This window comes from Copidosoma floridanum, unplaced genomic scaffold (assembly GCF_036245765.1).
Source record: "Copidosoma floridanum isolate Cflo_tuat_1 unplaced genomic scaffold, Cflo_Japanese_pri ptg000026l, whole genome shotgun sequence".
Taxonomy (NCBI): domain Eukaryota; kingdom Metazoa; phylum Arthropoda; class Insecta; order Hymenoptera; family Encyrtidae; genus Copidosoma; species Copidosoma floridanum.
In genome coordinates this window covers 5995200-6016134 of record NW_028321903.1, presented here as the reverse complement: position 1 = coordinate 6016134, position 20935 = coordinate 5995200, and the positions used below count along the sequence as shown (strand labels likewise).

Genomic DNA, 20935 nt, shown 5'->3' with positions numbered 1-20935 from the left:
GCTTACACTATTTGCCTGCAAGCGTGTACCATACGTTTTCGTCCACTTAAACATCTGCAACAGTACCAGCAGCATCAAAGCAACTCGTGCTCTTTACTCTCAGTATCTCGATGTATGGTGCCTTTTGTGAGTTCGGATAGCTGTTACTATTGTACCTTTAAAGAATTTTATCTTGTAGATAAAGTCTTGTTGTTTGATAGTACGTATATCATCGTACGTAAGGCAATAGCGTCGCGCCGTCTATGTACTCAAAAATAGCATATTTTCTATTTGTGAAACAGCTTGAACTGTAAGAGTATACAAGGCAAATTTTTACTTTAAATTTGTTCATTTTATTGTTTTTTTTTGTAATAATATTCTTCAGTTTATTACAATTGCTTCTACTAGAGGCTTTATTGTATTTACAAATTTTTTGACTTTTTTTAGCCTGGCAAGGCTAATTTACTAAGTCAGCGAAATGTTACAGTAAATGAAATTTTATTCGATTATCCACAATAGCTAAACAAGTTGGAACGAAAATTATATAAAAATAGTGCATATGCATGCTCCTACCTTCTGAAACTATCTCATACCACACAATTGGCTTACATGGCGTGCCAGTTAAACTAACCTTCACTAGCTCATCGCATGTGCCGAATGGAAAAGGTAGTGTTTGCACTATATTTGGCACAGTAGAAAAAATTATAAAAGAATTTCAGATTATAAGAAGAAAATATACTCTTGAATCATTTGACTTTCTTTGATCTTGAGGGTTACTTTCAAAATCACAATTAACTTTGCTTTGCTCTGAAGTGCATGCCTATTATCATTAAATTGCAAAACAGATTCATGTTAACACAAGTAAATTGTACGTTATATTTCTTATAAATTGCAGCAAGGTCAATCGATAATGGTTTGTTCAATATGTATTATTTTTAATAAACAGAAATAAACTAGTTTAATAATAAGCCACTTACACATTATTTTATCAATATTTTGAGATTTTATTTGTAATTTCGCTATATTTTGAACTTATAATTTAAACAAATAAAAATTTTGTGATAATTTTCATTGTATGAGCATCTGAAACCTTTTATTAAAATATAACTTATAGAATTGTTTTTTTCTTTAAACAAGTTTACGTTTTTTAAAACCCATAACTAAATTTTAGCCTCTCTCTCGTGGCTCCTACAAGTTATACTTAATTTTCCATGTATGAGCACTAGACTGGTATTATGTGTAAGTATCAAAGCCAATTATGTGGTGTAAGCGTGTGTTCCTTATTAAAAAAAATCTTACCCTTAGTAAAAAACCAATCAATAATGAAAGAACAAAAACATTCGTCCATGATTAAACGTATTAAATTAAATCAGACAGTATATATGTACAATAAAGCACTGGTTTTATGTCAAAAACCATTGGATATCCCAGTAGAGAACTAAAATAAGCCTAAGAACCTAGTTGAAAAAAAATTAAAAGAGAGTATCTTAAGTTGCCCTTATTTTTAAACAATAATCAATAAAAAACCAACGATGATTAATTAAACAATATTTAGGTATTATAATAAGCTTTAACTTACCAAAAAAGGCGAAAAATGCAGTTTTGTTGGATATCGATGGCAGTCCATCTTCACCATGCATAAAAAGGTCGCTCAACTTTCGTGGTGAAGGCCTATCTTGGCCAGCCATCATGTAAACTTTGTCATTGTATGCAGCTGGTGCTTTTCGTATCAACCTGCTGCCTGTAAATTTTGAACTGTATTATTTTTTTTTTTTCTTCTCTGATCGTTCTGACTATTTTTATAAACTTTTCTGCTTCTCTCTTATAATAATATCTTATTGACTGTAAAATCTATAAGAACTTCTGTTATTGTAGTTTCTCTATCTTTCTGAAAGTGTCAGAGCAGAAGAAAGGAAGAATAAACTAGAGTAAATTTTATCAGTATGAGAACTGAGACTCTTGTTGTCATATCAAAGAAAAAACATTCTAATGTGACACATCTAAAGGCATGATAACTATGAAACAGTGAGGCTAATTATTGGTGTGGCGATACCATATCATGATTTAGCGTAACGATTTTTTTATGTTGACGGTGCGGTTAGTGTGTTAGTTATGTATTAATTTGTATTAATTGCGAGTCATGTTACAATTAACATGTTTATCATCATTAGACATTAAAAGTGTCCTGTAAGCTCTATAGGCCTCGCAATTTAGCGTAAGCCAGTTTGTCAAGTCTGTTGATATTATATTGCAGCTATATACGCGTAGCGTTAGAAGTTCGAGTATTATAATAAAGAGTTTTATTTGGCGCGTATGCGATCCAAGTATATGATTTTTGTTGTCAATAAACGAGGAATTTTTTTTAAATGGTGTACGTTTGGTGACGAAGACTCCTAACTAATCCATTTTGAACATCGATTCCCCCAATATTAAAAATACACTCTTTCAACGTATTCTAGTAATATACTATTTATGCACAGTTTGTAAGTTAAACAACAATATAGTAACAAACAGTGATACTTTTCATAGATCTTCGTACATTAAATAAGCAATAATTAGTAAATAAATTTTTACAAGCAAATTTTAACATGGTATCGACCCAGCATTCTCTATTAAAGCTCTATTAAAACTGCTCGCTGCCCAATGATCTATATCTAATGATCAGATACAATTATTTCACAACGCCAATTCAGGTGATATCTCATAGCTTCAAGCGCATTTTGATGACCAGTTATGACAGTACATTAAGTTAAAGCAGGTTTTAATTAAACTTAATTGACATTTCATATTAATCATAGGACAACTTAGTAATACCAAACTAGTACGCAAGTATAAAAGATGATATTCAGGACTATTAGTAGAAACGATGACTGATTCAGTCGCAAAATAGAAAGTTTGAAAGTTTGATTGTTGCCATTTCAGGCTATTTTCTACCAAGGAAGTATCGATAAAGTTTCATCTTAATGGAACTCAGGGCTTCAGTCCCACGTAGTTCATCTGGTAATCGGTTCCAAAAATCTACTGCTTTTATCGTAAAAGACTTTAGGTATACCACTGTTCAGGCGATTGGTCTGAAAATTATTGATATGGCATTCCTCACTGATTGCTGCAGATCACTGACATCTAGAAAGAAGGCAGCCAAATATTCGGGGACACCAGTCTGCAGGATCCAACGCGTGATAAGGTTAGACAATACTTCCTTTGTACAGACACAGTAAGCCAACCCAATCAATCATAATATGGTTGAAGCACCATGCCATGCTTTAAATGAAAAACATAACGGAAAACAGAGTTCATGAGCCTGGTTAGTTTTAAATCAAGGTAGCCCGTAAAGTAAATACGTACTAAACAGCAATACTCAAGGTGGGACAAGACTAGGGCACTTGTCAATTGTTTCCAGCATTGAATTGACAACAGACCATCTCTATACCACAGACAACGTAAAATTCCGTGCACCCTTGAAAAATGCCAGAAACATGGTCATTCTACAAGAGGTCACTACAGACAGTTACACCCAGCGACTTAATGCTACTTGAAAAAGGTATCTCGCAACCCCTAACCATCACCCGTGTCAGTACCTCTTCGTCCATGCGCATATGACACTGAACCGAGGCAAATAAAACTAAACGAGTTTTCTCATCATTAAGAATGAATCTGCTGTTTTTATACCATGCAACCACAGCTTCTACATTTTCATTTACGAGTAAATTGTCAGTAGTAGATCCACTGGCTTACATTGCAGGTAGATCTGGAGGTCAGCAAACATTATCACCTCACAGTAACAGAGGATGCTGAGTACCAAATTCATAAACACTGCAAGCAATATAGAGCCAGGTAAAGAATACTGAGGGACCCCTGAAGTTCACGGTATAGATGTGGTTAGTTCACAATCTAAGTGAAGAACGATAAAGGACCGATCTAACATATAGGAATGCAACAATTTTGGCCTCCACCAAGAAATTGAGGTCAGCAAGCGCCTCTAATAATGTTGAGTGGCAAATAGTATGAAATGCAGGCCTAAAATCCAAGTAGATCACCAGTATGACTAGGCCTCTGTCCATACCGAGCCTATGGCATCGGTGACTTTCAGTGCTGTCTGAGTGCTGTGTCCTTAACAGAAAGCAGATGGGCAATACTAAAAAACACCTCCCCAAGTACTTGTAAATCTGTCCAGTTATAATGTGGTCAAACACTTTGGTAACGTGAGGTATATGTGCCACCAATCGTGAATCCTTTGACTCCAAGGAGATAGGTATCTTAGAGAGCGACATAATAATATTTCACTTCCATAGACTCGGGTAAGAACACGTTCTGGTTGATTCGTTAATTAAATACGTCATGAGCCGAGCCACCAGGGGCAGCACCCCTTCAAAATATTGCAACGCAATGCCATCGCTACAGTGGCCCTTGGGGCACGGTGGGTAAGTGAATGAAATTGAACTAAAATACTCCAGTAGTACCCCCAAAGTCATGGAATATAGTGGGAAACACGGTCTATTCGCATTCAAGCCAAATCGGCCCACTATATGCCAGCTTTAAGCCTGATGAGATTCCTCCAATAAGAGTTCCCTAAGATAACGCTCTCATCTCCCTTTAATCAGTCCTTTTATAATCCTACGCAGCCACCTATACTCAGTGAATAAGGCAACGTTACCAGTTTTAAGAGCCAATCTGTACAGTCTATTACGCTGCTGACATCTCAGTCGCATATCTTTTTTAAATTATTCTTTCCTTGTATGGTAAGAGCTCGTCTAACAGGCTAACAGTCAGATCTTGAAATGATTCAAGAGAGTAGTTTACATCAGTCAACGGACACTGTATGATCAGGCGATCAATACCCTCAGTATATTATATAATGGTTCGTGGGAAAAATTTTTGAAGTCACGCGATACTACAGACCTTTCCTTCCTAATTGATGCTCTGAAACAATAATCTATATTATTATAATCATGTCAACAGATGAACGGAACAACCGATTGCAGTAATTTTTATGTGGGCGATTTTATTGCTTCAATCAACAAGAATTCAGTTCATTGTAATGATGAATTTAGGGTAAGTCCGGAACACTAACAGAAAGATCATTGTGAACATAACAGGCCACCCCACCACCCTGCATGTACTTTTTTTTACCTGCTCGAGAGTAAAGGCCCTGGTCGTTTTTAACTAATTGATACTCATTCAATTCATACAGTGAAGAATCGCGGTCAGGAGTAAGCCGGTTTTTAACGATACAGAGAATTTTGATGTTACAATCCTTGATAAGATTGTGAAGCTCCTGGCGGTGCTTCAACATCGAGTTTGCATTTACGCGTACTATGCGTATATACTGACCATGACTTCCATGATCTGAATCACCCACCACAGACCAGGATTGTCAAAAAATCCCAGAAAGATCAGACTAAGATGAAATAGTGATTTTGGGAGCACCATCTTGCTTGCGTGCATAAATTTTGCCATTTTAATACAAGACGTATTTATAATCGTGTTGTCTGGCCCTATCTTTAGCCAACTTGAACAAGTGAAATGCAACAGTAGATAAAATCGAGCAGCCACACAGTATGGTCAAGAGGAGAGTCTGAAAAGAGTGACTTGAATTTTATCTCACCTAGGTCACGTGCTGCGTCCAAAATGTAATCTCAAATATGTGACGATTTAAATTGAACCACAAAGAACGTTGGTAAAGTCATATTACTAGCCTTATTACTAATCACAGGCTCAGTCTCAGCATCCCCAGTTGCTTGCTTTCGTTTCGTTATCTTATCACGGCACTCTAAAACGTCGTCCTTAGAACGCAGTAGATTCAAGATTGACAAGATTTTGATGAGAATATCAGTATGTGTATGTGTCCTGTTCGAGATCCTAAGCTCAGATCCAGGCATCACCTTATTTCGCTTTTTCAAGTCATCAGCGTCCGATCTTAGTGCAGTAATTTTCCTATTCTAAACCTGCTGTTGATCCACTAGTTTGTTCAGTGTTCTAGTATTGTCAATTATTACCTAGAGTAATGCTGTGAACCACTGAATTTTGCTGTAATTTCCCTAGCCCATTGGCAGATTTGAGCTAACTCAACTGTTTATACGTCGTCAAACTCCTCACGTACCCAAGAATTTGGTTTATTATAATTTGGTGGTCCTCCTGGCAACAGTTAGCTATCAATGTAACCTGCTAGTAGCATCGAGCAGGCTCTCGAGAAATTGTGCAACTTAAGTTCAGGCCGCTTTTGCATAAAAACGGGAGGAGACACCATATAACACCTAAACTTGTTCTTAATGACCTCTGTTGCCATTCAATGCCTAAGTTTCCAGTAACCCATCGTTTATCGTGTGACCAGCATCAAAGAAGCTCACTCATGACATAGACGAACAAATCCCAGCCTGGAACAGATCATCACGCTGTGACGATAAATAACGAAAGTTGCGCGTGCATCAATCGGGATCTCTTGCATTTCTCCTCACTTTTATGTAAGTTGATATACAATCAGAATGAAAGGTACCTCCACAATCTGCACAACTTCATGCTGTATTCACCACCAATCTGCCACATTTCCTATACGACAGCATCGTGCTGTCTACCAGTTATGGGTTCAAAGATACTGCACAATTATATAATGACATAACTTAAAAAGTAAAATGAATAAGCCTATGTCCTTAGCTTATAGACACTTATACCCAATGAGATGAGCAACATTAAAGAAAAAAAGGAATTTTTTAAATTTTTCAAACAAATTAAAATATTTAAATCGAGTCGAATTTAAAAAAAAATAGGACTGTTAGAGTTTGTATAGAATAAAAGTAAGTCGAATGCTTTACTACCAAGACTGGTCCCCAACTCAATATACAACAATAGTAATAGTAATAACAATGAGCATCTTATATTAACTCTAATTAGCTACACATATGATGAAAATATTAAGACAGTAAAAGTGGTGAGTGTTAATGTAAAAATAAGATCTAAGTTATGTATTAATATTGACTCCTAAGTTCAGTGTGAATGACGTCGACAAAATTTCAAATGGATATAAGTAAACATTGAAAAATGTGCTAATTGATAACGAAAATATCTAACCATACCACAGCAGTAAATTAACTCAGTCCCTTAGACTAACAGTTGGCAGCGCAGTGAGTCTGATTTATGCCCTGACGAGGATCACCAGGTGACCTGAGTATATTGTCGGTATTCAAAATTTATTACGCTAAGACTGCACTGCGCAAGCTCTGTTCTACTACTGTTCTCGAGTACCAATAGCTATTTGCAGATTAGCAAGTACTATTTAACAATGTAACGCTGCAGTGGCACTGTGACACGTAGATGTGTTATGGTCTTTACAACTTTACCACATGTATTGGATTTCACATCCTGAATATTAAGCCCAGCATCAGCCACTAGACTCCCACTGAGATCGGAAAAAAACAGTCAGGTGAAAACGCAAGGACAGCCCAAGGGTCTTCTAGCAGTGTCAGTAAAGGCACATAACAGGGAGCAGCAGACAGATGCTGACAACGGTACTCTCCAAGGTTATTTTACCCAATCATGGTAGTTAAAACGCTAATTTGGGTACTAAGAGACCCAATAACCGAAGCGCAGCTGGTGTAAGCCCGACCTGGGTTCCAAAGAAGGCTGACCTGTAAAAAATATTTGAACCAGAGGTATAGGCAGAACCCAGTATCAGAGAGAAAGAGAGATAGAAAAAGCAAAGGGGACCTGGAAATGACTTTAAAGATGACCTTGAAAATGAAAGTAAACTTATTCATTGACGAATTCGTTGTTGGAAGCTCAAAGATCGCTAACTGAAAGCACTCAATATCTCTGATAAAAAAAAAAATATAGTAAGAGCTAATGAAGTAAATTAAAAAAAATATGAATGCAACGCCTGGCTTTTATGCCTGCCTAATATAAGTTTGGATGAAATCTTCTTCTTGAATTATTTTATAGGCAGTAGACTTCGATTAAAATTTTGATTTAATATGATTACAAACTCACCATAAAATAAGACTTAAAATTTCTCTATTACTTGCTTACCTTAGGGCTATAATCCTAGAAACTACTCTAGATTATTGTAATAAAAATAATACATAAAAAATACTATTACAGAATTTTTACATTAAAAATCTAGTTAAGGTGCTACAAAAAATACAAAAAATAAATCAATGTAAATTGTGACCACGAAGTAACTTTTTCAGACCGAAAAAAGTAAAACTGATCTTGAATGTCAGTATTAATACAGTCATTGTTTATTTATCTAGAAACTTCACAATTGACAACAGAAATTAGAGACGATGCAGCTGTGTGTACACCTCTGTGAAACTCACTGATATTTGTATGTATTTACTCATGTAAGAAACTGCTTACGTGACGGCTAAAGATACCTTATAGTACGGAAATGAATGTAAGAGATCGAAGAGAAATAAGAAATTGTAGCATAGGATTAATAAGTTAAGTCATATAAGTTATGGTCATTACTTAAATAACCCATTAACTGCAAAGATAGTTTGTATTCAAGGTCTTTTTGCAGCATATGGGGCTTTACTTCTGTAGCTGACAAAATTAGCTTCGCGCAAAAAAAGAAACATGTCTTTGGGAAGTTATCGAATTTTAAGGCTACTTATTTTCCTCAAACAGAATGTGACTCAGAGTCGTTGAAGTTAGTGGCAAAACTGAACGTTTTTAACCAAAATCAACAACTTTTTTACATGACAACGCTTGTCATTTTCATTCGAACACATTTATCTTACTTCACTACACATACATGACAGACAAACTTTCACATACTTAACTTTAAAAATATAAGCTTGATTTATCCGGAACATCCTTCCCCCCGTACAAACATAGGATTTGTACCATATATTAAAACTGAATAATGTGGTAGTGGTATGAGTAGTTTCATAGAGTCGAACAATGAATGCAAACTTAAAATCATGATAAATTATAAATAGTTTACAATTGATGGGTGGGTTTATTTAATTCATAGAAAACGAATTGTTTTCAAAAAATGAAGTCTTTCATTCAACAACTTAAAATATGCCAAGACAATCGCCTCACAGCTAACCATCCGCAACAAGCCTCCACGCTTGTTACTCCGTGACCCTAGGATCTACAGGGGATGTGCTCCTGATAACTCTCAGAGTTTTCGTAACACTACCGCTCACAGAAACGACTCCTTTTAATCGTGAGTGTTGAAACAACTGTCTTTGCAAACACTTTTCAATTTTTTAAATAGTACAAAATTTCTCATTTTTAATTCAGATGTCAACAGCCATAATTATTTAAAATAAAATGTGTTTCAAACTACTATCCATCATAAACCAGAGACTCCTTGGTGAGTATCACTGCCAATTAAGCCACAGATTGATCTCACTTTCGATCTTTCTGTCCAAGTGCCAACCCCATCGAAACAAAAGAGAACTTCTCTTGAAATAACCATTCGAATGGAGATAATTCTGGAAGATTGTGATAACAAAAGTCTTAATTTGAGAAATTTAAGAAACAGAAACTATTTTTTTTTATTAGCAGTAATAAGCGACTTCTGGAAGATCCTAACTATGGTTCGTCAAAGATACAAACATAAAAACCTGCTCTTTTGTTACTACTAAATGTGTCCCAATCGTATCACATTCATACTGCAACAACAAGCATCCAAACTTCATGTGCATTCACATGTTTATCTCATGTCCTAAACAATCTACACCTTATAACGAATGTTTGTTCTAAACTATACAAAATTGACTACTAGAAATAGTAGAATCAAATAACAGACAATTTTGAAAGTCTCAATAATATCAATAACTGATGTGCTAAACCTACAAGAGAAGACTTTGCTTGAATGAGGTCAACTAATACGGCTTCCCACCAAGGAAATCTCAACCTTCCTTACGATAGGCTTCGTCTCGCTAGCACTCTCAGACCTTCACAGCTCGAGAAGCGCATCTCTGCCGTCGCGATCTGGGTCGACCCCAGAATACACCTCCGGGTCCTTCACTGCTCAGGGTGCGCTCCCCTGCCATCGCAAACCCGGTATCCTGTATCACGTGAGCACTAACTGGCCTGGCCTCTCCTGCCATGCGTTTACCAACCATGTTCACGGTGAATCACCAGTCAGTGACATGGCTGACGAGACTATTATACTTAAAACAAATCTGATTCATGCTCAAATATAATCAATTTAAATTTACACATCCGTTTGAATTAAATGCACCCACTCAAGATTACAATGTGTACAGTACTCTGATTATAAACATTCAAAACGTGATGGCAGCAAAATATTTTTTTTAAAGACGCATGAAAAAACGTGATTATGTTACCGATATGCAACTTAATTATGTTGGAGATGCAATACAATACATTGCACCTTTACATAGTCGCGTAACAATGTTACTCACACGCTTGTCCCACTATTATACTTTTGCACAATAAAGACGAATAACGTGGTGTGTACGACCTGAATGTAGCTGCAGGAATATTACGTGCAGGAAAAGAACGCAACATGCACAAGCGCACAGTTGCTCAGAAAAATCAGGAAAATAAGAAGATAGACAGCGTGGATACGGCGTGCGCCAACGCACTGCCGTTTAACAGGATCAGGACAACGAGGAAACGGCATGAGCGAACGCACTGCCGTTAAGAAGGATCCAGATGACGAGGACACGGCGTGCACGAACGCACTGCCGCTTAACAGGATCAGGATAATGAGGAGACGGCGTGCGCGAACGCACTGCCACCTAGAAGGATCAGAAAGTGAAGGAGACGGCGTGCGCGAACGCAGTGCCACTCAACAGGATCAGGACGACGAGGAGATGGCGTGCGCGAACGCACTGCCGTTTAACAGGATCAGGACGACGAGGAGACGGTGTGCGCGAACGCACTGCTGAGCAGTAGAGTTAGGGTGACGAGGTGACAGCATACGGTATGGCGCACGAGATCATGTAGGAGTTGTTGGTGGTGGCTCGTCCTCTGCATCGACGATGCTGCTGCTTCCACTGTCACGGTCACTGGTGCAGTCACTGCTGTCATTGTTGCTGCAATGCTGTGTTCTTAAAGTATTCTCTGGAGCTGCTTGCTTTCTTTTCTGTTTATCTTACTTTACTACACATACATGACAGACAAGCTTTCACATATTTTACTTTAAAAATATAAGCTTGATCCATCCGGAACAACTTGGTAAGGTTGATTTACTTAACTTTTTTTATTGGATCTCAGGTCCCTAACAACCAGATCTTAGATTTGAGCAAGCTAAGCACTAACGGAGAGCACTACAAAAGCAAACAAAGAAAACAAGTATTTTAGGTCAGAAAAACGTTTAAGGTAGGCTGTGAATTAGAATGAGAAAAAAGTGAGAGGGACATTGAAGAGTCCTAAAGTAGTGTGAAGGCCACAGGGTGTATGTATGTGTGTGACAGAAAGAGATAACAACTGCAGTAGTTGTGGAACAGGAACAACCAACAAGTTAACAAAAGCAAATTAAAGTCAATACTGGCGTCTTGCAGTAAAATGCAGAGAAAAATAAAGATTCTTACTAGCAGTTTTTTATAATTGTTTTGGGATGTGTATTAGCTAGTAAGAAATTTTTTTTTCTTTTTAAAGTTATACTATTATGGGCCCGATCTATGTGACAGAGTAAGCCAACGATTCTAGATTTGTGACTGTAAGAAAATATGTAACAAAAAAAGAAATTCTTTATTTTACTCTCCTCCCACCTGAAAAAGTACAAGTTCTGCATGCAAAAAAATACTAACTTGAACAAGTACAAATTTCATGAGTTTCAGGAAATTGTTAAGCAATTATCATTACGCTATGATTGTCTTAATACTAAAATTAATTATTTAAACTAGGAAATAAACAGAAAACTAATTTTGGACAATCAGCTGGTAATTAAGCATGAAAAATCAGCAAATTTTAGCAGCATTCATGTCGTTAAGATTTAACGAAAGTGACCAGTCTTGTACTGGCCAACCTAGCATAACGTCAATCCAGGGCTTCACTTTGAACTTTTCTTATCTACATAATATATTTTTCATAATTTTTCAGCTACCTAATATGAAGACATTTATTAAAAATACTTTCAGTTACCGGATATCCTCCTATAAAAAATAATTGCACCAACTCCAGTACATTGCAGTGGCTTATTTAAAACACTGTTTCATAAAGGGTATATTCATATTTTGTCTGCCATAGAAATATAACTTAATACTTGAGTACCCAAGCACCCACTGACCACTGGTAACTATTTTTTTATTTTATTTTTTTCTTACGATGTTATAGAATTTTAGTAAAGAGTTTGGCTGTCACTTTTTGGAAGTTACTAGATTTCAAAAACGTGACCTGAGGAAAATCCCTGGTTAACAGGAGTTTCAGGAACTAAGAAGCATACGTAGAAAATAAGAGTTCACTAGCTGTATGGTTTTTTTCATGCAAAAATCCAAGCTATCTTCTGGTCTTAGCGCCGTAAGCGTAAAGTAAACATTTTTTCTGAAGCCATTTTGAAAAAAATACATTGCGTAATGTAGCTTATAATATAAGGTGGGTCACTTATTTTGGAAATAAATTGAAGGATTTAATTATATTACTTGAAAGCGTAATTCCTGAAAAATTTAGTCACTAATTAGGAAAAATACAGCGTGTTTATGAATGCTGTTGTGCTTTGGTACTAAAACTGAAGTATTTTAAATTCTAAGTATGCGTAAAATCATAAGACAATAGGTACATGAGTACACAAGTATAAAGTTATACTTCCATAACATTCCAGGACAAACGATATATACATATAAATAAATCTTCTATGAAACGATATTGTGTTAAAAGGTGGTGCAATTATCGTTAGAATACGCGTATGTATGTTAATAAGACATACTTACAATAAACATTTTTATATTTAATGAGTAAACAAAAACAAAAAATTACGAAGAATATATTATGTAAATGAGAATAGTGCAAAGTATAGCCATGGCACGACTCACTGCCAGGCTGGCCAGTATAAGAGTACCTACTTTCACAGAATCTTCCGATTATTTCAAAACTTTAGTATGATAGAATAAGCTTGAAAAAAACAGGATAGTAGTCGCAATGCATGGTAACAAATTAATACAGATATGAACAAGTAGAAATATCAGCAAAAGACCTATAAAATGGCACAAATAGTCAGAACATAATTTCTGCGTCTAGAAAAAAATTAAAGAATTGCACATAAAAAAGTTTTGGGTAAAAAAGATGCGCAATTTTAATACGAACAAAATGAGTCAATTTATCTAGAAAAACCATTACCACAATTGACAGGCTCAGATAGAATCACGACTCGCTTAAAAGCTTATTGTATATACGCTTAGTAAGTACTGCTGATCGAGCTATCTCTCCACAGCAAGTTTCAATTGTCAGGCGGTACAAGCTAGTATGGTATAACCATGTAGAAAGTGTTATTTCGTTTTTAAGATTTTCGTGATAATTAAGTAGTATAGGCTTATAAACGTAATGATGAAATTAGGTATTCAATAAGTAGAAACAAGAGTATTTCAGAATCAACACTATTTTATACAGCAGAAATTAAAGCCTGAGGAAGCTTATTTTATATATATTTTATAACTAAATTATTATAAACAATATATAACGGCAAAATACAATACAAATAATATGGAGGCTGGCCAGTACAAGACTGTGCACTTTTATTGAATCTTCCGATGGTTTTAATGGAACTTTCTACTGCCTACGCTAATTACATCTGTAACGCCACACTCACATTTATCAAATATTCATAAGATTTTTCAACCGCATGGTAGTACGTGCCAGTGAATGTTCCTTTAGGACGTTCATCACACATACGTCTTGTTGACAGTTATTATTCGAGCATCAAAAGTATTTCAAAAATACTATAAAAAATACCCAAAAAAAATTTGCAGATCGTTAAACTGCACCCTCTTTCACATGTTTAGTTTTAAATATTTGCAATTTTACATGTTACCTTAAAAATATATACCTTATGAAAATCACTTAAAATTGCATTAATAAGATCTGTATAAAACCCCCAATGTTAGTTTGTATGAAATATTACTTTTAGATAAACCTGTTTTATTGTTAAGTATATCTATAACTTTTTTTTTTAATAACACAAAATTATTGGATACCTAATTTCATTATTATGTTTATAAGCCTATATACTTAATAATCACGAAAATCTTAAAAACTAAATAACACTTATTTCTACATGGTTATACTGTACTAGCTTGTACCATCTGACAATTGAAACTTGCTGCGGACAGATAACTCGATCACCAGTACTTACTAAGCGTATACAATGAGCTTTTAAGCGAGTCGTGATTCTATCTGAGCCTACCAATTGTGGTAATGGTTTTTCTAGATGAACTGAAATTGTTAAACTATAATTTTGTGTTAAATTAAAAAAAATTTGTTAATAAAAGCTTCCCTCATTTTCGAGCATGAACTTCTTAAGAAACTGGATATGATTCTTTGCTCTGCAAATTTCTTACATATAATAGATATTTGTTAAAGAAATCTGTACATAAAATAGAGTACCCCTTACGGTAGCTTCTTTAGCTGCTGGATTAGCTCTATTATTACTGTAAACGTGAGCAAGTATCTGAAAATGCCAATCTTTACGTTCATATTACTGAAAATAATGAGCTTGTACCTAATGCAAATCATTTAAAGAGGCATACACCTTATCCCTTGGACATTATTCAATGAGTTGACCACATTCTGGGAGCTTACAACTGTAGCTAAATCTGCAGGAAAATTGTTTTAATGTGACAGGGTCATGTCAAGGGCACTTAGCACGACAAAAAATTCAGCCACGAGCACTGAGACTCGATCAGGAAGTTTTTTTTCACATCTGAACCTCAGAATGGGAGACCAGACTGAGCACCTAACCGCTACTACCTAATCAACAATCGTTTTGGAGCTATCAGTATACCGTTTTATTGTTGAGCTAAGCTCACTAAAAAGTGATCTTAATTTCAGTTTCAGTTTTAGAGACTTTGGTATTTGATGGCTTGTTTTGAAATCTACATAGGTTTCAATATAAGTGGATGGACCGGTGTTTTATATTTATAACATTTTCCTGATTCAAAAACAGTACCTTCCCTTTACCAAGTGTTGTCGTAGCAAGTCAGGATCATAGACTTAGAATGATTTATGTTGTAGACAGAATGTTCAGATACATTATAAAACAGATATATTGCTTTCCATACTAGGTTAGGATATGTGGATAAATTTTTAAGGATGTATCTGTAAGGTAGAAATTAAAATCTGTATTTTATATATTCCACTTTAGACTCAGCCACGATAGCAACGATTGGAGTTGAGCTTCTGTATCCCGTCACTATTCTCAGCAACACATTTTATATTTTCTAAAAAATGGTGGGATAAAAGTCTTTGCATGGTGAGCCCAGGAACATTTTATACTCCAACCTCGATCTTGCTAATGATTTGTAAAGCATGATAAGAACCTAAGGGTCAGTTCTCCACTATACTCTTCTTCGACATCTGAGAGCCAAAGCTAGAAAGTTACATCTAATTTTGGCTTCTTTGATATGTGGAAGCCATATTAATTTATGATCAAGTGTCATTCCCAGAAACTTAACTGTTTTAACTTGATCAATAATCATACGAATAATTCTAATTGAAAGATTACAAGATTTGTTTGTTTTTCAAGGATAACAAGACTTCATTTTTCTGGTGCAAATAATAACTTTTGTCCAAGAGTTCGGAGTACAAGAACAGAGAATTCGAGATGCATTCCTGGGAGAGCCCTAGTCTTGCATGGTAGTCTAAACCATTATTAGTTCTTCCAAATAATATTTTTTGAAATTTCAAGTAACTTATTGGAATATCTAGGTCAATTAGATTTTTAAGAAAGATGTTGGGGACTGTCGAATCAAAAGTACCCTTGATTTCCAGAAACAAAACGCAAAGACTTTTATTTTCGTAAAAAGCTCTTTGAATATTCCAGGTTGAAATTGTGAGATTGTCAGTACATGCTTTGCTTTTTTTAAATCCAAATTGACATGCAGACCACAAGTGACTGCTTTCTGAGAACCAGGTGAGCCTGAGACGAACTCTTTTTTTCAAAAGCTTTAATTCACATGAAGCTTAAGAAATGAATCAAGCCTTACTGCTGCCATACTTTGGTAAAAAGGAGATTAAGAAGACATTCAAATTTTCAGAAAAAAGTTCTGACTCAATGACATCGTTATACATGTCTAAAAAAGGTCCTTTTATAAAATTTTAAAAGAAATGTAATTATTTTGTACTTGACTTCATCGAAGCCAGAAGCTGATTTGTTATCAAATGAGTCAAAAGATAGTACAAGTTTGTTGAAGAATAAAAGTTTGTTAAAAAGCCATCAGGCGTGTTTGAGAACGTTTTTGTTTCTAAGTAAGTAATAAATCCATGAGATTTTGTCTGGCAAAGACCTTCAAGAGAGTTTCTTGTATTGTTTAAAAACTTTAAGTTACCTTTTGTGGACTGTAATTTATAACAACTCTTCTTAAACAATTTAATGGTATTTTAGACTTTACTTATTAAAGTGGTTGGATTGACCGTCTTGGCAAACCGATGAAATGACTTATTTTCAGTCTTCTTTATGAGAGCAGTGATCTTATTAAATATTTCTTATAGTAAAAACATAATGCTAAAGTGATTCTGTATCTAATCATCTCTACATTTCATAGCTCCACTACATTCCTCGCTCTACGATATTTTCTTTATCTTAGTTCTATGAAAGTTTTTCTGTGAGCTCTCTTGCTCTTTTTTTTTATTGGATTTTTAAACGGAGCAAGGACAAGCACTTCTTATTCATTTATCTAATGTCAACACTAGTATATTTATCTGTGACACTAGTATGTGACACAAGTATGTATATCTTTCCACACAATTTTTATTTAGAAATTCTAAGCTTTTGAAGCTTTGTATATGACCCATGAGATTATATACTATACTTCAACACCTCCCAACAGATTTTATTTATATTGTATTCACATGATTTTGTATACATATGTTCGGTTTCTTCATTGATTTCTGTAAGTTTAATGAAGTGGTTGACCCATGGATCGTCCAGCAATGTCCAGTTTCCTGTGATAGCCAAGTTCATCGAGGCAAAGGTCAAGCCAGTATTAAAGTAGCTGACGCCATTTTCTCTCTGAAAGAAGTGTGTGAGATTGATCGAGATTGTTTATGTGTAATGTCATCTTCTGTCAACGGAGAGCGATAGCAAGCAGCAATACAAATGTCTTCTCCTTCAGCTTGCACAGACACAGCTCCCATCTCCAACCCGTTTCGAGGCTGATTCTAATCTATGAAATCAAATGTAACTTTGTCCCGATCCAAAACGGCAATTTCTCCGTATTCCTCGTATGGTCTATCGAAACAAGTGGCATTAAAACCTGATAAATTAAATTGATGTATAGGCTTGAGCCAAGTCGCACATATTACAGAAATATCATAGTCCTTGTAGTACATTGGAATATCAACTTTGTTTTTTATGCTCCTTGCATTCCACTGTAAAATCTATAGGTTACTTCTGCAACTTATGTTAATATAGCGATAACATTAGGATTAAAGTTTAAAGCTTAAGTATAAAATTTTGAACTGGATTTAAGGCGCAAAAAAATTAAATTACAAGTAAGAGAATATGATTACTCAGTTTCTTTGCGTTGTTTTAGAGCCTTTTTGATAATTAACAAGTGACGTTGCTCAGTGTCCTATCTGACCCAGCAACATCAGTTTAGGCATGCATGTTTGACCCTTGGCTATACTCTAGTACCACGTCATACGAGTATCCTTGTGTTTTAACGAGTCAACTAGCTGCATTTACGGGTCTTTTTGCTGGGGCTCCTATTGTACAGGTACGTATTTAATGAGGCCTTTTCTAAATTATTTTGATGTTGGAACATTTGGCTCTCAGGTTTATTGAGCGAAGTGTTTTGGATAATACTATTCACTTCTTACGTTGTTTTGAATTTAACGGCAACATTGTTAAATCCTTTGTCTTTGATTTCTATTATATTCTTATAATTCCTGAATAGAATTCCACTTACATGTGTACATTTATTGCATACATCATTTGGCGAAAGTTTGGTAAACCACACAGAATAATTGACTCTTTTTTATGATTAGAGCTATATAGAATAGCAAAACCACCTTGTTAGTTATTATTTTGATTTGGTGCTAACACCGTAAGTTTGTTGCCAAGACCATTACTCTATTATTTTTGTTGTTTTGTGGGGCGCTGGCCTCACAAGTGGGTGCCTTGGCCGTATAGAGAAATCAAAGTCACAGATACCCAGTTACAGCTTCACGCAGGTTAAGAGCAGCGTGATATTTTTACTCAAGACTCACACTTTACTATAGGTACTGTATATATACTCTCGCAACAGCAATTACAGCTCCACACACACAACCGTCTTACCTAAGTGCTCTATTGTACTAAAATAAAAGAAATATACTAGCAGCGCCATCTCTAGGCAACTTCAAGCTCATAGTTTCACAGATGCCTGGTGCTCTCACAAAGCATGCAGGCTAGATTTCGTTTATCCATCAAATGATTGATGATGATCCTTTTACTAGAGCTAGTGACTTAGAAGAAATTTTCAACTTTTTAGCAGAATCACAAACTGCTAGGACTTCTCCAAATAAAAATATCCAAAATACACCTAGGAAATCAGTAGCATTTAATTAAGACAGTGATTTATCAAGCATATTAAAAGATGAAATGATTGCTAAAATAAAAAAAAATCCTAAACTGCAGTCCACTGCCCACACTTGATTAACGCTTGAAATTTTCAAGAACAAAAGCAACAACTAAACAAGATTAGAATAAACTATTACCTTTTGCTATGCATGCTTATAATACATCATTGCTTGCAGCTACCAGATTCATACTATATAAATTATTTTATAGCAGAAAATCACTTCTATCAAATCAATATCCCAGCGGAAATCCAACGCAGTCTTATAAAAATTATCTTTTTCATCATCCTCGACAGTAAAGTTTGTTGTTTATGTCCACTTGGTGAGATGTGAAGCGACAAATATATGGCCACGGGATTTCTGTACGTCTGCCAAGCGAGGCGCTTCTACAAGGTCCATGTTCTCAAGTGTACAACAAACATCTATCTATATATATGGTATCTATAACGAATATCTGTATCTGTACATATGGTGGCAAGATGTTTCCTTTTCTTGGCAGCCAGACGCATGTGGGCATTATCTTTTTAGTGCCTCCTCCTGCCCACATTTATCGTTGCGTCGAGTTGGTTCGTACTTATTAACTATAGCGTTGCCTGGTTTTTTATCTTCTCTTACTTATCTTCAATTATATAATCTATTTCTCGTTTCTTGTGCACGTGTACTCGAAATTACCATTACGTGCTTTTAAAAACTTTATTTTAAGTTCAGAGTTACTAATAGGTACTGGTAAGTAAATTTTCATAGCTCTTTGAAAATATTGTGTATCATTAAAAAGAGTAAGGAGCTAAAATAACGGTTTTTCAAAGCATTGCACCATTAACACTACTACTCTTAAGTAGTTATTTAAAATGTCATCAGACGATTAGAGTGACTCTGAGTTGAACGGAGAGACAGTAGTAAGGAACTTGGAAGAAGAGACAAGGTCAATGGTTGCCGTCTATTATGCATCGTTCGTTCGTTCGTTCGTATTTCGTTAAACTTAATGCTTGAGGAACATACAGTTTAACAAACAATGCATTTTTTTCAATGTTCCTTAAGCATCGGTTCTAATATAGTGCAAATAAATGAATGATGGATAATCGAACTTAACGAATTATTATTGGACTGCTATCTCAAAAGTTTCGCGCTCTGTATATATGGAAAAGCACGTATTCAATATAGGGACTGAAAAACCAAGAATATAGCATCGTTTGATGAAAGATCTTTTTAAGTGTACTTTAAAGAACCATAAAAAAAGTATGTGTTCTCTTAGCCTTTACTATTGAATTATATTAACCTATTGACATTGAAATTGAACAAACTTTCCTATACAGGATGACGAAAAATCGTATACGTCTCTCAGCTGTCAGGTAACTATGGACGGTTGCTTGACCTAATACACTGCTTGATTTTGTCCATTAGCTCAGAGACATGCACAAAAAATCTTATAATAATCTTATAAAATGCGAACATAAAAGTAAAAAAACTATGATAAACATACTTGACCTAAGAATTTAGACATTAGTACGAAAGTTTACGTACTTAAAGAATTTCAGAAAGAAAATTAGATTAAAATAACAATGAACTTATTAAAATCGTTAATATAAGTAAACGAAATTACAACGTAACACTAATTCATTCCCAATACAATAAACTAGTATTTATTTTGTACCGTGTTATCTTTATAAAAAACGTATGTTTGTAGTCAGTTCATACTCTATAAATATATAACAGCCATATATACTTTCACAACAGATTTGAGATACAACAGTTTTAGTACTTAATATATAAATATGTTAACATCAATTAATTGATTTCTATGAATGGAATTCTTTCTGCAGAAATTGAATAAAAGTAATGTCCCGAATTTTTTATAACATCCACGCCTACTGCAAAATACTTCTTGTTAAAACTGCAATCAAGAAGTGAAGTAAACAACAACACTACTATGACTGCGCATTACAGTGAATCATCATGCCCAATGACTAATTCATCACCAATTTGCTTCAAATAAAAGACATACACCAACCATTTCGGTTACAGCACACCAGCAACTGCCGTATCCTGTAATGCCTTGAGAAAGAAGAAAAAAAGAGCCAACCAACAAATACTATTTGCCTTACTACGTCGATCACGATACAGTAAAGCGCAAACATTGCCTTTTTTCTGAATTAAGCAAAAATTATGATCATTAGGTCACCACTCCCAACTTGAGTATCATCATCTTCCACTTACCACTGTAGTACAACATCATCTACAGAAAAAAATGTAGCTTGGAAGATTTAGA

The 20935-nt window shown here is 35.1% G+C and overlaps 1 protein-coding gene across 4 annotated transcripts in view; it reads right to left on the bottom strand.

Moving 5' to 3' along the window:
• Positions 1-20935, bottom strand: part of Duox (dual oxidase) — a 934738-nt gene that overhangs the window by 834628 nt on the left and 79175 nt on the right. For all 4 annotated transcript variants that reach the window (XM_089595596.1, XM_089595599.1, XM_089595598.1 and 1 more), the window contains exon 3: positions 1559-1716. In XM_089595596.1, coding sequence (XP_089451722.1) covers positions 1559-1716 — 158 coding nt within the window. The remainder of the gene's footprint in view (positions 1-1558; positions 1717-20935) is intronic.